We start from the raw sequence: 16,475 nt of genomic DNA, 5'->3' as shown, positions 1-16,475 counted from the left end.
ACACCCCAAAATACCCCCTAAATCTCAAAATAACTATCCAAAAACATGTGTTATACGTCATTGTACTGTCCTCGCCAAGATGTTGGGGGCGTGGAACTAGAACATGGAACTGTCCCACGGAATTATTTTTAAACAAGGATAAAGTATAGAAATGCTTGAGTGAGTCCACTCAAATCCGCTCAAGCTGCTCACTTACGATGAGTTGCCACAGCAACTGTTTAATAAGTTAAACGATGATTGACGCATGCAGCGCTTTGAAGCTTTGGGCTCCAGGCATTTGTGATTAAACATTAAACGTCTGTCAATCATCGTTAACTTTAATAAGCAACTCCAGTGCATTGTCTTACCAACAAAGAGCAGTGAGAGGGAGGGAGATGGAGACTACATGATCGGCTCGGGACAGCTTATCTGTATCTTTTTTTTTTTTTTTTTAGTTTAAAAAAAAAATCTGTGATGCACTGAGGCCACGAAGTTTGAAGTGCGAAGTTGCGAGGGATCACTGTACTCACAAGCAAGCATATAGTCTTTATCCTCTGTCACGAAACGAATTAAACTCGTATCTCAAGGCACCACCGTATACCTTTAGTGAGTTTTTTGGGCCTTACCTCAATAAAAATTAGAAAATGCTGTTCATGGACCTTGTATTTCCGCCTACAGGAAACACCAAATGCTGCAAAATAAAGATTTCCCGCTTGCATTGGACGCGGCACCTGTGGCTACACGAGCTGTTGACATAATGGCCTGATTTCCGTGGCGGCTGGTGCGGCGGCCCATTAAAGTTTAAATGGGCATTCGGTCACGGCAGAGCAGAACATCTTGCTCACCTCCCGCGGCTCGTTATGAGTAAATCAACCTACGGCCGTCGCTAAGGCTCGGTGTTGTAAATCAAAGATAGATGCCAATGGCCTTTAGTGGGTTTAAAATTGCGTTTTTTGGGGCAGATGGGCTCGTTCTTGATTTCAGTTCGACCAGCGGCATGCAGTGGTAGGAAGTAGCAAAAGTTGGAACAATATTTCTCAAACACATGGGAAAATGTGTCAAGGTCCAGTTATGCTCTGGCTGAACTTTTTGGCCGTAAATACGAAATTAAAGCATCGGGGTGCCAACATAATACTTTTATTAGAGGGTGTGCACACTTGTGCAAAAATAATTACTTGTTATTTTTTTACGATCTTGAAAATAGGAAAAGGTCTCTTTATCATTTATTAGTACAAACTTGGCATTTCAAACAGGGTTATGTACAATGTTACTGTATATCACGATTGTATGTACAGTAAAGTTGTAATTTTTTTTTTTGTTAATCCATAGAATTCATAATGTGGAGCCCCCCGGGTGCCAGGGTAGAAAAAATAAAAAAATATCATCGCTAATCTGTACCCACAGATTACTAATCTGTACCCACAGTTTACTAAACTGTACCCACAGTTTACTAAACTGTACCCACAGATTACTAAACTGTACCCACAGTTTACTAATCTGTACCCACAGATTACTAAAATGGGGTTTTAAAAGGTAACTATTGCACATTTTCTTTGGTAGCCGTCTACATTTTCAGGTGTCATCAATCAATGTGGCATGTTGTGTGTTAGTAGCCCCTAATGCGGCTACTAAAAATAGCTAATTGACAGATGAACACTACTTGAATTAAGCACGCACGGACACGACAGCAGGACAGAAAATGTGCAAACACAACATACCATATTGATTGATGACACCTGAAAGACGCCTACTAAAGAAAACATGCAATAGTTACCTTTTAAAACCCCTTTGTTAGCCGAGGGCAAATGGTGCAAATGGTTGCTCGGTCGGTCCCTCGGCGTTTGGACTCGGAGTCCCCGCTAAACATTGGTGACTACTGTTTCCGGGTCATTGCTAAACTGTGGGTACAGATTAGTAAACTGTGGGCACAGTTTAGTAATCTGTGGGTACAGATTAGTAAACTGTGGGCACAGTTTAGTAATCTGGGGGTACAGATTAGTAAACTGTGGGTACAGATTAGTAAATTGTGGGTACAGATTGCTAAACTGTGGGTACATTTTACTAATCTGTGGGTACAGATTAGTAAACTACCCACAGATTAGTAAAGTGTGGGTACAGATTAGCTATGATTTTTTATTTTTTCTATCCTGGCACCCGGGGGGCTCCGTATCATAATGACACTGACGGGGCCGATTAATAAGGGGCCTGCATTATTGACGTGGCCGTCAAAGCTGACCGAGTGGAATCGCAGACAAAGAGCTTTTTTCGTTTAAAATTCTTGTGAGTAAATGCTTGAATCCCTAAATTCTTTATAGATATGGACGTAAAACAGTCTCGATTCTGTGTTAGAAGCAATAAAAAAAAGTGTAGTTAGCATTTATTTTATGTAAATATGTCGAAAAACAATTCTAGTCTGTCAGTCAGTGTGGAGGCCGCCATATGTAAACAGAGCTTTTCCGGTGAAAATTCTTGTGAATAAATGCTTAAATCCCTGAATTCTTAATAGATATTGACGTAAAACAGTCTCGATTCTCAGTTAAAAGCAAAAAAAAAAAAAAAAAAAAAAAAAACGTGCAGTTAGCATTTATTTTACATAAATACTGTATGTCAAAAAATTATAATAGTCTGTTAGACAATATGGCGACCGCCATATGTAAACAGAGCTTTTCAGGTGAAAATTCTTGTGAATAAATGCGTAAATCCCTGAATTCATTATACATATGGACGTAAGACAGTCTCGATTATTGGTTAAAACAAAACAAAAAAAACGTGCAGTTAGCATTTATTTTAAGTTAATATGTTGAAGTACGATGCTAGTCTGTTCGTCAATGTGGCCGCCGGCTTATGTAAACTGAGCTTTTCCGTTGAAAATTCTTGTGAATAAATGCTTAAATCCCTGAATTTTTGATAGATATGAATGTAAAACAGCCTCGATTCTTGGTTAAAAGCAAAAAAAATGTGCAGTTAGCATTTATTTTACGTTAACATGTCGAAGTACGATGCTAGTCTGTCAGTCAATGTGGTGGCAGCCTTACAACAAAGAGCTTTTTACGTTGAAAATTCTGGTGAAAAAACTAAACATATAAATTCTTTATAGATATTGATGTAAAACAGTCTTGATTCTTAGTTAAAAGCAAGAAAAATAAATTACTTGCAGTTAGCATTTATTTTACGTAAATATGTCAAAGAATGATGCGCGTCTGTTAGACAATGTGGTGGCAGCCTTACAACAAAGAGCTTTTTACGTTAAAAAATTCTTGTGAAAAAACAAACAATATAATAATTGCCTTGACTCCTCGAACAAATCACTCCTAAGACAATCCCTCCTGTATGTATGTGGTACAGCTTTCATACTTTTTCAACATAAATCCCGCGTTGGATCGCTGCATGTGTCGCTGCGACCGACTGCGAATAACTGAAGCGGATTGTGGGATGGCTCCCTACTAGATGGCGTGACGCAGTGAAGGTCGAATCTGACCTGTCAATATCATTATGAAGTCTATGGTTAATCAGTTTACAAGAGGAAAACATTGTTTTCATTATGCCACAGTATCAAAACGTATTGTATTTCACCAAATGTATTCTGTTTATATACTGTATATCGTTAGTGTTTTTGAACCGTTCTAATTGGCTTAGGAAAAAAAGAGTAAGGCAGGATGATGCAGCAGTGGTCGGAGAGTAACATTATGCATAAATATCAATTTGGCATAAATATGACTTATGCAATTATGCTGTTAGTCAAACGATATAAAATATGTATATACTATTAATATAGGGCTAAGTTTATGTATTACCTTCATGACCAGAGTGAAAGCTTTAAAGTAGCATTAAACTTTTATTATTTCACATTATTTTATATAACCTTGGATGCTGTTTTACCAGATTTGAACAACAATTTGCGCTGAAAGTGGCCATAATGTCATTTTTCAAGCTGCTTTAGTTGGTCTTTTCGGGGCTCTCAGCAGATGTACAGTTTCTCATTAATATGCAGCTGACTGGCTCTAATTTGAATACGCTTTAGTCTAATTGGCCACTGTGGAGTGGGTGTGTCAGTAGGAAGCTCTTTTGCATTAGCAATGAGCACGGTGACTTTGACACATTGTGGAGATGAGGACTAAATCATTCTTCAATGAGACCAAGCGTCGCTATTTTTAAAATAATACAAAAATAAAATATGGTTACTTTTTTTTTTAACTTGGTGTCATAAGACTGCCATAATGGCAAGGGCGTAGGTTTGGTCTCAATAATGGTAGGGACGATACAACAGCATAAGCTGCATGTACACTTTTTGCTGGGGACAGAACATTAAAAAGACCAAACAGATTGGGTGAACGGTGGTCAGGGCTACATTTCTCACCAATAAGAACCTAATTAATTGATAGACTAAATCATTAATGCAAAATAAATCTGTATTGTACTTGCTTTCAAACTGCAAATTTTATTGTATAATGTCAATCCGATAATTTTTCTTAAATCTAGTCGAATTTTTTTTTTCATTTTGTTTTGAGTTTTAAAGGCTAGTTAACAGATAAATGCATCAGATTCTTCCACGTACTTTTAGTATATATTACCATTTGTTCTTATTAGGCCCAAACATCTAAAAGTCGATCATTTTTCACCTAAATCAAGAAAAAAATGGTGGTCAAGTCATCAGCCAATCAAACTTGCGTTTGAGGAAAAATAGCAGCTTCCTACCCAAGTTTTGCAGGTTACCAAGTTCACACAGTTTAATGTTATGCTAACTCTAATGCAGGTCGGACTTTCAGTAGCAAAATTAGAGGTGTGTTTCCCACCTACACAACATTGGCATCTTTTTAAATTACTTACAGTGGCTGCTGCTGGTCGGAAAAAAAACTTTTAATATCCCTCCTCTTCGAAGGAGGGATATTGTCAGGTTGTCGACATGTATTTCTGTCGGGGCTGTGTGGGTGTGTATGTGTGTGTCGGGGGTGGGTCAAGTCATCAGCCAATCGAACATGCGTTTGGGTGAGTGGACTGGCACATTCAGCAAGGGAAAAAAGGCAAATATAAGTCTGAACATAATGAAAGTAATTCATTTTAAAATGGTATGGTCAGTTCGTTACAACATATGGGAAGACAATCTAAATGACCAATATAACTGAACACATTATATAATGCAAATAAAGTTGCTGAAAAGTTGGTAGGGACAATTTGAGCATTCTGTAAAGTTGGAAGTGTTTTGTCCCTACCGTCCCTATGCAAACCTACGCCCTTGCATAATGGTGACATGAAACCGGTCATGAATATGAATGAGAGCTTATGATCGATTTCATTGAGTGTCATTTTGTAAATTATGTCACTTTTGATGCAATATTGAGATTTTTTTCAAATGTCTTTGGGTTGGAATTAGTTTAGGAATTGTATTAGGGATAGGACTTATGACGATCTTATGACAGTCTTATAACACCGACTCACCGAGTTCAAATAAAGTGTTACCTAAAATATTCTCTCATTCCAAACTCCAAATTCAGCGGCGTTCTGTTGGCCCGCACAAACGGGTGTACAGGTAGTCCCTGGGTTACGACGTACCCGACTTACGTGATTTCGTCTTTTCGATGCCTGAATCTCGATGTCGTCGTTTCTTTTGTGTTTGTGTTTTTTTTTTTTTTTTTATGTTTTGTTTTGTGATGCATGCTTTTATTTTGGCACAGGTAGTACTTCCGAACGCCAGCGCATGTACACACGTGCTTACCCCCCCCCAACACCACCCGCACACACACACACCTGAGAAGCAGCGCAGCCGAGTGAGAGAGGTGACAGCCTGCGTGCACATTTGTTGCTTGTAAAGCATCCAGAGGGGGCGGCTGTATATAACCCATCTGATACTGTTTTTTGTGCGTTTTCAATTGTGGTCAAATACTTGGGGCGACTTTATGTGATTGTTTGTGATGATGTGCGGACGCTAACTGATGCATGCTAATCGTTTGTTACTGCTGTGTCAGCAGCTACTTATAAACGTGTATTTAAGTTGCTGTTATTGAAAATGAGACAGATTTAATTTCATTTTATTTTAGTTTTTTTCTAAAAGTGTTGATGTCATGAGCATCTGAATAAAGTCAGCAAACCACACGGACGTCTGACATCGTCATTTCAGAGCTTAGCTCGCTGGCTAGCTAGGATTTAGCTCCGACGTCTTGGCGGGGAGGGTACAATGACGTATACATGCATGTTTTTGGATAGTTATTTTGAGATTTAGGGGGCTTTTAGCGGTATTTAAAGCGTTAATTCCAATTTACGCGGAAATTCGGGTTACCTCGCCAGCGTAGGAACAGAACTCGTTCTGTAATCTACTTTTAGCAGTTTTTTTCACACAACTATTTATACCCAAGTACAGAGGTGTGTGCACTTTTGCCACCTTTACAGGCGCGAGCTTAGTTACTGTTTAGTTGCTACGGAAGGTATTATAAACGAGCGAGAAGATTACAGTAAAGAGTGCAAGAAAAACAAGCAGTTTGCACCATCTGTGAGGATTGTCTCACTTGTGTTTGTACTCGCTGAGCATACTTGTCGTCTTAATGTGCTTAATAATTGAGGAGAGGAACACGAGGTTGATTTCCATACTGTACTGCAAAATCCTATCAGGACTTTAGAGAGGATTTAAGACTTGTTCCATGCGTGTTTACCTTCGCAAACAGCACCTGAAGTAGCATGCTGTCGTTTATCCCCCTGGGAGATGATACACTCCGCAGGGAGTGGTGTGTGTTTGTGTGTGACCGTACTTCTTTAGCGATTCAGCAACTATTCCGGTCGTCTTGCCGCAACTGCCTCTGGGTTCGCGCAGATAAGAAAAGCCATATAGCAAGTGTACTAGCGGCGCTTCCAGAAACCACCATTGTTTCCCCAGCCAGTGTCGGAGGAAGATTAAAAATAATAATTTGCGGCGCCATTAAGGGAAGGCGACAGGCCAGAAAAATGCGCCACTTGGGTTTGTCGTCGAAGCGCAACGTAGCAACTCTGCGGGAGAAGATAAAAGTCGTGCTGTGGGCTACGGCGGTTTGTATTTGTGCTTTCATGCTTACTTGGCAGCTCAAGAGAAGATTGAGAAGACTTGAGTGGGACGTTTTCACTTGAAATTTAGAGTGGCGCAAAGGATTTTCACTCCTTCAAGTTACGTTGGAATGGTGTAAGGATTAAGAGCAAATCATAGGCGGAGTTTGACTTTTGTGGCAGAGGTAAGGGGGCAAAAATGTTGATGACCCCAAAACGCAATGACAGCAATAAAATTAACTTACGTTACTGGATCTGGGACGCGAACCCACACTGCACTCAATATTGACATTGTAGGAATGCTAACCACTACGCCATAAAGCTCCAGCCAACGGCACAGCCGCCAGCATCCCTACTTGAAGGCATCGGAGGGAAGGTTTTCCACACACCGGCTCACTACGTGGACCTGCGTGTACCTGACCACACTCACCCCCCAAAAACCTTCGCTGCCGATCCGGGTTACGGCACCAATGTAACCGGTTTTGAAACGCGTCGCGCCCCGACGCGGTCCGCTCCCACCTCTCTGAGGTGCTGCACTGCACGACGTGCTTAATAATGACAGTGTAGGGACGCTAACCGCTGCGCCATAAAGCTCGGGCCAACGGCACAGCCGCCAGCGTCCCTACTTAAAAGCATCGGTGGGAAGATGAAGGTTTTCCATGCACCGCCTCACACACGCGGACCTGCGTGTACCCCCCCACCCAAAACCTTCGCTGCCGATCAGGGTCACTGCACCATTGTAACCGGTTTTGAAACGCGTCGCGCCCCGACTTGGTCCGCTCCCACCTCTCTGACTTGGCTAGGACGCGAACCCACACCCTACTTGAAGGCATGGGGGGGAAGGTTTTCCACGCTCCGCCTCACACACGCGGACCTGCGAGTACCCGACCACAACCCCCACCCCAAAACCTTCAGCTGCTGATCAGGGTCACTGCACCAATGTAACCGGTTTTGAAACACATCGCGCCCCGACTTGGTCCGCTCCCACCTTGCTGACTAGGCTGGGATGCGAACCCACGCCCTACTTGAAGGCATGGAGGGGGAAGGTTTTCCACGCTACGCCTCACACACGCGGACCTGTGTGTACCCGACCACATTCACCCCCCGAAAACCATCGCTGACGATCCGGGTCACGGCACCAATGCAATCGTTTTGAAACGTGCCGCGCCCCGACGCGATCCGCCCCCACCTCTCTGACTAGGCTGGGATGCGAACCCACGCCGCGCTCAATATCGACAGTGTAGGGACGCTAAACATTGCGCCATAAAGCTCCAGCCAACAGGGGGACACGTCTGGCAGTGCAGGATTTGAGTCCCTGGCAGCGCATTGTGTTACTGATATTAGCCTTTGTTACTGTGGTTCCAGCTCTCTGTAGGTCATTCACTAGGTCCCCCCGTGTGGTTCTGTGATTTTTTTGCTCACAGTTCTTGTTATCATTTTGACGCCACTTGGTGAGATCTTGCATGGAACCCCAGATCGAGGGAGATTATCAGTGGTCTTATATGTCTTCCATTTTCTAATCATTGCTCCCACAGTTGATTTCTTTTTCCTATTGCAGATTCAGTCTTCCCAGCCTGGTGCGGGTCTACAGTTTTGTCTCTGGTGTCCTTCAACAGCTCTTTGGTCTTGGCCATAGTGGAGTTTGGAGTGTGACTGACTGAGGTTGTGGACAGGTGTCTTTTATACCGATAATGAGTTATAACAGGTGCCATTAATACAGGTAACGAGCGGAGCCTCGTTAGACCTCGTTAGAAGAAGTTAGACCTCTTTGACAGCCAAAAATCTTGCTTGTTTGTCGGGGACCAAATACTTATTTTCCACTCTAAATTTTTCTAAATTCTTTACAAATCAAATAAAGTGATTTTTTTTTTTTTTCAACATTCTGTCTCTCATGGTTGAGGTTTACTCATGTTGACAATTACAGGCCTCTCTAATCTTTTTAAGTAGGAGAACTTGCACAATTGGTGGTTGACTAAATACTTATTTGCCCCACTGTAATTGCAATCATTTTCTAGGGGAAATTTAGCATTATCTGACAGAATTGCAGGGGTGCAAATACTTTTGGCCAGCACTGTAAGTAGTGTTGCAATCTTATTACGACTACCTTTACCAGCGGGGACACCATGTAGGGAAAGGATACCACTAAAAACCAATCGTATAAGAAAATTGAAGATAGGACAGATTTGGGTGTGACAGGGCTGGGGGTGTGTGCAAGGAGTTCTAGCGATGTGTGTTGGGAACCCCAGTTCTCACACAGAGCGGTTTGCACTGTGTGAGGACGTCTTCCATTGGTCAACTTACGATCACACGCTTCATAAATTGCAGGAAAGAGTTACTTTCCTTTTTTGATGTTAGCTCATGACCTGTTATCAAGTTCACATGAGGCGTGATAAGAGATGCACGCGCACACATTCATCATCGCACTGATGTATTGAGGAATAACCTCTGCGCTCAGCCAGTCGATCGGTCAATACGTCTGAAGGCTGCGTGCCTCTTTTTACGAAACGGCGCCTTGAAGGAAAAAAATGTATTTTCTCCCCTGTAATTCATTGGGGGAGGTGAGCTTAGGTCAGTCTCTGTTCACCTTCCTGTCAACAATTCGTGATATATAATCAGTCTTTTCATATGAGGGGTCGTTATTCTTTCATTGATGTTTCCTGTAAACGTTGTTGGCAATGTATAAATCCTATTGAGCGTGATGAGATGCTTATATGGAGTCATAGGTGCACATTGAAAACAGACGTACTGCAATAAAGTCTCTTTGTATTTTTTTTCTTAAAATGTTTACTTGAAAGTTTAATATTGCAAAATGATGCTTTTTCTCAAAAGGTTACCATTTCATTCTCAAGCCAATGTGACTTTTTCTCATAATATTACTTTACTTCATAAAATAATAACTTTTTTCTTAAAATGTTATGACAGCATTCTTGTAAAATTGCGACCCCCCCCCCTCCAAGGTATTTCAATTTATTCTAATTAGGGCTGTCAAAATTATCGCGTTAACGGGCAGTAATTAATTTTTTAAATTAATTACGTTAAAATATTTGATGCAATTAACGCACATGCCCCGCTTTGGGAGTTTTGTCGCCCTCTGCTGGCGCTTGGGTGCGACTGATTTTATGGGCTTCAGCACCCATGAGCATTGTGTAATTATTGACATCAACAATGGCGGGCTACTAGTTTATTTTTTGATTGTAAATTTTACAAATTTTATTAAAACGAAAACATTAAGAGGGGTTTTAATATAAAATTTCTATAACTTGTACTAATATTTATCTTTTAAGAACTACACGTATTTCTATCCATGGATCGCTGTAACCGAATGTTAACGTTAATGCAGTCTTGTTGATTTATTGTTATAATAAACAAATACAGTACATATATGTTGAATGTATATATCCATCTTGTGTCTTATTTTTCCATTCCAACAATAATTTAAAGAAAAATATGGCATATTTTATAGATGGTTTAAATTGCAATTAATTACGATTAATTAATTTTAAAGCTGTAATTAACGCGATTAAAAATTTTAATCGTTTGACAGCCCTAATTCTAATACAAGTGTGACATTTTTGTCATATTTCTGATTTTTGTGAACAGTAAACGTTTTCCACAAAATTAAAATATAAAAATGTTTTTTTTTTTTTTTTATAATGCTCATTTACTTTTTGCAAAAAAAAAAAAAAAAAAAACTCCTTTCAACAAAACGGTTGTATAAAAGCATAAAATAAAAATTATATTTCAAATAAATTAATGAAATAAAAATGTGGATACTTTTCCCCTAATTAATTAATTCACTCCCAGCCATTTTCACGGGTTTCCAACAGTCGGACAGACCACCTCCGCAACTGCTTCTGCGTCGACTGCGCCTCAACATTTGTATGATCAACACTTGTTGTTCAATGTTGATGAGCTGGATATCCACATTCAAGCGTTCCATCCCCGTAAGCATTGTTGAGTAACATGTAGAAAACAATTGTACTGCTCACTGCTTTCTTCTATTGAACGAAACACAATGAATAATCACAATGGGAGTATACCATACTTAAAAAATCTATTCTTGAATGGCGTACCGGAGGGAACACGTCACTTCCACTCATTAATATTCATGACATTAGCTACTGTTGCTAAGTAGGGACAAGCCACCGTTTGTCCCTAATAGGAAATTAATGGAAATCGTGTACGAAGGAGATGTTTACAGAGCTAAACCTACCAATTCTCTCCGAAAATGATGTGCCTGGTGCCAAATTGACTGGCAAAGATGTGCAAGAACATAAAAATGTTCAGTTAAAGAGATGGCTTTAGTGTCGAAGGCTGAAAAAGATGAAAAAAACGAGCCGACCTAAGCATAGCTTTAGCTTTTTTATCGACGCGACTGACAATGACATTCTCCTGTTTCAACAAGCTATCCTTTACCATCAGCCCTGTCTTTCTTATATATCCTCTGGTTGTCCTACGTCTTTTACCGTTCTTGGGGGTAATTTAGTTAGCTTTGTGTAGCGATCGCAAATGCTTCTCAGTGACAGCCAACGAACACTTTTAATTTTTTCATTGATAACACATCTTAATCCTATAATTTATTTACACTTCCCCCTTACTAAAGTTGTTCATATATATAAATATAACAGAAACGGTAACAGTGGCAGTCAGATACCATTGTAATTCTTTTCAGGTCATTCATTGTCAGACAGAAGCAGTACAGCACAACATTACACTAAAAGAATAAGTTAAAAATATAAAAATGGCTTACCTCTTTGTCCTCTGAAAGACCATGCCAACTCAACATAATGTTTACTGCATATGAAATGTGAATGGATTCACCGAGCTGGTGTTAAAGTCCGCGCAAGTTGATTCGGTCTTCTCATTTTTTCCTCCCGAGTTTTTGGTTTCCGGAAACGTAAGAAGAAAACATCCTTGATGAGTCGTAATGTCTAGAGTTGTTTCTACAAGTTCCAAAAAAAGCAATGCGTGATCGGCATGTTCATTTTTGAAAGATTACCGGCGAAAAGTAGCACAAATTACGTTGAGTCTATGCGAGGGTGGGTCTATAATGTCCCACTTCGGCTTTACTTCCGCTTTACGATGCGACGTCATGGTCTAAAAATAGCCTGCGTGCGGTACGCCATTCAGAACATTTCTGACGTTTCAAAACTTTTTAAGCTTAAATACACTAATTTATTGCTTAAAACAAGTCTTAAGCTTATTTTCAGATAGCTATATTTCTTATTTCAAGAAATCTGAATAAAATTTACTTGAATCACTGGCAGATAATTTCACCTATTTCGAGTATATTTACACTGAAAACAAGAATTTCACTAGTTTTAACGAGGTAGTTTTTTTGCAGTGTACACATTACAAATATTTTCATGCAAACCGTTTTTCTTCAGTTGTTTGACCTTTAAATATCTCAAATGATTATCATCAACTAATGTAACATTAACATTCATTCATTCACTTATTTTCTGTACCGCTTATCCCTCAGGAGATTTACAGATCATGTTTTGGATTAAATCTGGGATATTTTCAATGAGAAATTGAACAAAAAGCGTTGCATCGTGTCTTGAGTTGTCCTCCAAATGCACACAAAGACAAATTTGCCATACTGAACACAAGAAAATGTTTCGCCAAATATGTTTGGCTTCAAAGCTGTTTTTGTTTGTTTCCCCTCTTTGCTCTCTTGCCAGGGTCATTGCAGATAGCCAACTCCTGTCTGCCTCCCCAGGCAAAACTTAAGAGCTTTATGGTTAGAGTTCAAGCTTGGCAGCAGCAGCTTATGTCACACGCGTGAGCCGAAGCAGACGCAAAGCTATGAAAAAGATATACATTGGCAAAACAGCCCTCAAAAGCCAGAGAAATGCTTGCAAACATCAAAAAAGAAGGTAAGACGAGTCAACGTGTTCCCCAATACTGGGAGATCCATTTCACTCATTGGGACAAATGGGAATGAATTCACCATGGGGGGTTCTATGCCATTAAAAAGTCATTTTAAGCTAATGTGGCATCTTTACACAGTCATTTGTTATCCTCGCCTGCCATCGCATTTCGCAAGCCGAACCGCGGAGAACGTCAAAGGCCGCGCGTGCTTGGTTAAAGCTAATTAAATAGACACCACTTGCAGATGAGGGACAGCTCCTAGCGTTAGTGTTGCCGCTTCACAAGAACAGCTGTTTTCAGGTCATTTTGGTCCTGACTGGTAAATCTCCATGGCTGGTTTTCCATACGGGCAACACAGGCAGGCCCCGGGCAAGGCCAATTGTATCTGTCTTGGACTTGTAAGATGGTGACGCATCTGGAAATGAAAGTGTGTCTGGCCATACGTCACTACAAATCGCCAATGATCATGCTCCTTAAACCCATCACAACAAAGCTCCAAACATAACGCACATACAATGAAGAAAATAAGTGTTTGAACACCCTGCTATTTTGCCATGTCTCCCACTTGGAAATCATGGAGGACTCTGAAATGTTCATCGTACTGTAGGTGCATGGCCACTGCGAGAGAGATCATCTAAAAAGAAAAATCCAGAAATCACAATGCATGATTTTAGGGCTGTCAAACAATTAAAATTTTTATTCAAGTTAATCATAGCTTAAAAATTAATTAATCGTAATTAATCACAATTCAAACCATCTCTAAAATATGCCATATTTTTCTTTAAATTATTGTTGGAATGGAAGGATAAGACAAGACGGATATATACATTCAACATACTGTACATAGGTACTCTATTTATTTGTTGTAACAGTAAATCCACAAGATGGCATTAACGTTAACATTTTTTCTGTGAAAGGGATCCACGGATGGAAAGACTTGTAATTCTTAAAAGATAAATGTGAGTAGAAGTTATAGTAATTTTGGATTAAAACCCCTCTGTATGTTTTCATTTTAATAAAATTTGTAAAATTTTCAATCAAAAATTAAACTAATAGCTCGCCATTGTGTAAGGTAGTGATTGAAATACTCCACAAGGTGTCAAGGGCGAGTTTTACATGAATTAGGCTACGTTCATACTACAGGTCTTAATGCACAAATCCGATTTTTTTTCATGTTTTTTTGGCTTTCCCGTTCAGACTGCCTTTGTCCATTGAGACCTTTGAAGTACTACGCATGCGCACTAATTCGCAGTCCGACACGCTGAGCAAGACGACCCGCATGCGCAGAAGCATCAAAACAAAGGACCACACATGCTGGCTGTCATCCGTCATTCCAGGGATATCATATTTTGCTTTTTAAAAAGAGGACACAAATAACAGACATAAATAATCCCAGTTTAGGCTTATATTCAAAGTATATGGATCGATAGCATGCACGCACTGTCCGTGCATGTCATACACACATACGGGCAGTTTGCCCCGACTCTCGGCCGTGTAAGCAATGTTGAAATATTGCTTGTATGGAGCAGACAGAAAACCGATCATTTTCAGGCTTATCCTCGACCCATTTTTATTTTTTTTATGACTGTTGTCAAGTCCGACCCTTCCTAAAAAGCCGTGTTCAGGGCAAGCTAGGCGCTAATGACGCACAACTGCATAGCTACCGTAGCGTCTCTCTCGCTTTTTGATGACGTAATTGCTGCATGAATTCCGATTTGAGAGACTGGACAGTACAGACCACCGCGACAGTCTGGAAAAATGTGGCCCACATCGGAATTGAACCACATACGAAAGTGACCCAGATCGGATTTGAAATGGTCCAGTTCTATGCAATTTGTCACGTTCAGACCGTCAACTTAATGCCTCACTCGAGTCGGAAAAACACGAAAAAATCGGATTCGTGCATTAAGACCTGTAGTATGAATGTAGCCTTAGAGATCTAGCCAAGTTTTTCTAGTGCGTTTTGCCCCTCGACGGACGCCGTAGTTTCCGTGTTCATTGTACCTTACGTTCATTTGAGTTTTGACTTCACAATGTACGAGACTTCTGATAGTTTGTATATTGTGTCTAAATATTGCCATCTTGTATATTTGTTGAGCTAAACGAAATGTTTGAATACAGTTTGACCAAAGACTGAGTGTTATTTTGCATAACTGTTTTGATTGGGAACGCCAGTTCTCTTTGCATTGAGCGCTTTTCTTTTTGTGAACATTATTTTTTTGAGAGATAGGAATATTATTTTTGTTGTGCTTTCAGTAAATGATACTGTAGTGACATAACTGTTCCGCCCAAATGCATGATGGGAAGTTGGGCAATCATGACTGTCAGTGGTAGCTGCAAATGGTATATCTTCTCTGCGTTGTGTTCAATTCAGGGTGTTAAGAAAAAGATCATCTCCTGTCATTCATCCCAACATCGCTCGCCACAATAATTCTAATTGTTGTGGATGAGATACCAAAGCTTATGCCAATAAATAGTGTCCGCTTATCTCTGCCTCTTAGCTCTCAATATACAGAAAACAGCGCCATTGTAGTCTGTTTGCGGCAATGCATGAGTGAGTCGTTCGGCGCATGCGTTAAATGCATTAAATATTTTAACGTGATTAATTTAAAAAATTAATTACCGCCCGTTAACACGATAAATTTGACAGCCCTAATGATTTTTTAACAATTTATTTGTGTGATACAGCTGCAAATAGGTATTTGAACACCTGTCTATCAGCTAGACTTGTTTCGATCCAAAAACTCCAATAAACTATTTTTAAACAAAAATAAAGTAGTAGAAAAATAATTGGCTTAATTAAATGCTTCATTGAGTGAGTCCACTCAAATCCGCTGAAGCTGCTCACTTACACACTTACACACGTCAATCATCGTTTAACAAGTTAAACGATGATTGACGCATGCGCCCCTTTTGAAGTTCGTGTCTCTGGCAAGATCAAACCCTGTCATCATCGTTAACTTTAATAAGCAACTCCAGTGCACTGCCTAATGAACAAGGAGCAGGGAGAGGGAGGGAGGTAGGTAGCAAGAGTGAGACGACGTGATCGGCTTGGGACAGCTCATCTGTATTTTTTTTTTACTGAAAAATCAGCGATGGACTGAGGGCACAAAGTTTGAAGCGCGAAGTAGCGAGGGATCACTGTACAGTATTAATAATATTTAACTAAAATAACAAAAAAAGAATAAAAACAGAAATACACTTTAGCTATAGCCCCAATAACATTCTCTAATATAGTATTTAACTCATTACCATTGACAATGACAGACATGTAATTAATTTAAACTAGCTAAGATTGCTTATCTTCAGTGACGGCGCTAGACATCCAATCCATTTGCGCCTCTCCCGGTCAAAATGGAATGGACGTCTAGCATCATCAATGGCACCCTTTAAAGGGTGAATAAAAATATTGAAAGGTAATAACTGACAGTGCTCATGAAAAAGGAGCAAGTGCACCTCATAAATAAGAGTCAAAACTGTTGAGCTCTATGACTCGCATATGGTCAGGGACTATTTTCTATTCTGGAAATGATTCAACAGGAGAGTTGTTGCACTGGAAACCAGCATTACACCTCTGAGAGCTTGTTTCCCTCCCCGTGAATGCTTCCTTATTA

At 40.1% G+C, this 16,475-nt stretch overlaps 1 protein-coding gene across 3 annotated transcripts in view; it reads left to right on the top strand.

The window, feature by feature from the left end:
• Window positions 1-16,475, top strand: part of LOC130931535 (brain-enriched guanylate kinase-associated protein) — a 272,836-nt gene that overhangs the window by 162,860 nt on the left and 93,501 nt on the right. Inside the window, exon 1 of one of the 3 annotated variants that reach the window (XM_057860429.1) lies at window positions 12,492-12,866. The exons of the other annotated variants lie outside the window; for them this stretch is intronic. Within the exon in view, the coding sequence (XP_057716412.1) occupies window positions 12,796-12,866 (71 nt within the window). The 5' untranslated portion in view covers window positions 12,492-12,795. Of the gene's footprint in view, window positions 1-12,491; window positions 12,867-16,475 lie in introns of those variants that run through there. 3 annotated transcript variants of the gene reach the window in all.

The sequence above is a fragment of the Corythoichthys intestinalis genome, chromosome 15, assembly GCF_030265065.1.
Source record: "Corythoichthys intestinalis isolate RoL2023-P3 chromosome 15, ASM3026506v1, whole genome shotgun sequence".
NCBI lineage: Eukaryota > Metazoa > Chordata > Actinopteri > Syngnathiformes > Syngnathidae > Corythoichthys > Corythoichthys intestinalis.
The sequence above is the reverse complement of the archived record's forward strand: the minus strand, read 5'-3'. Positions and strand labels throughout refer to the sequence as shown.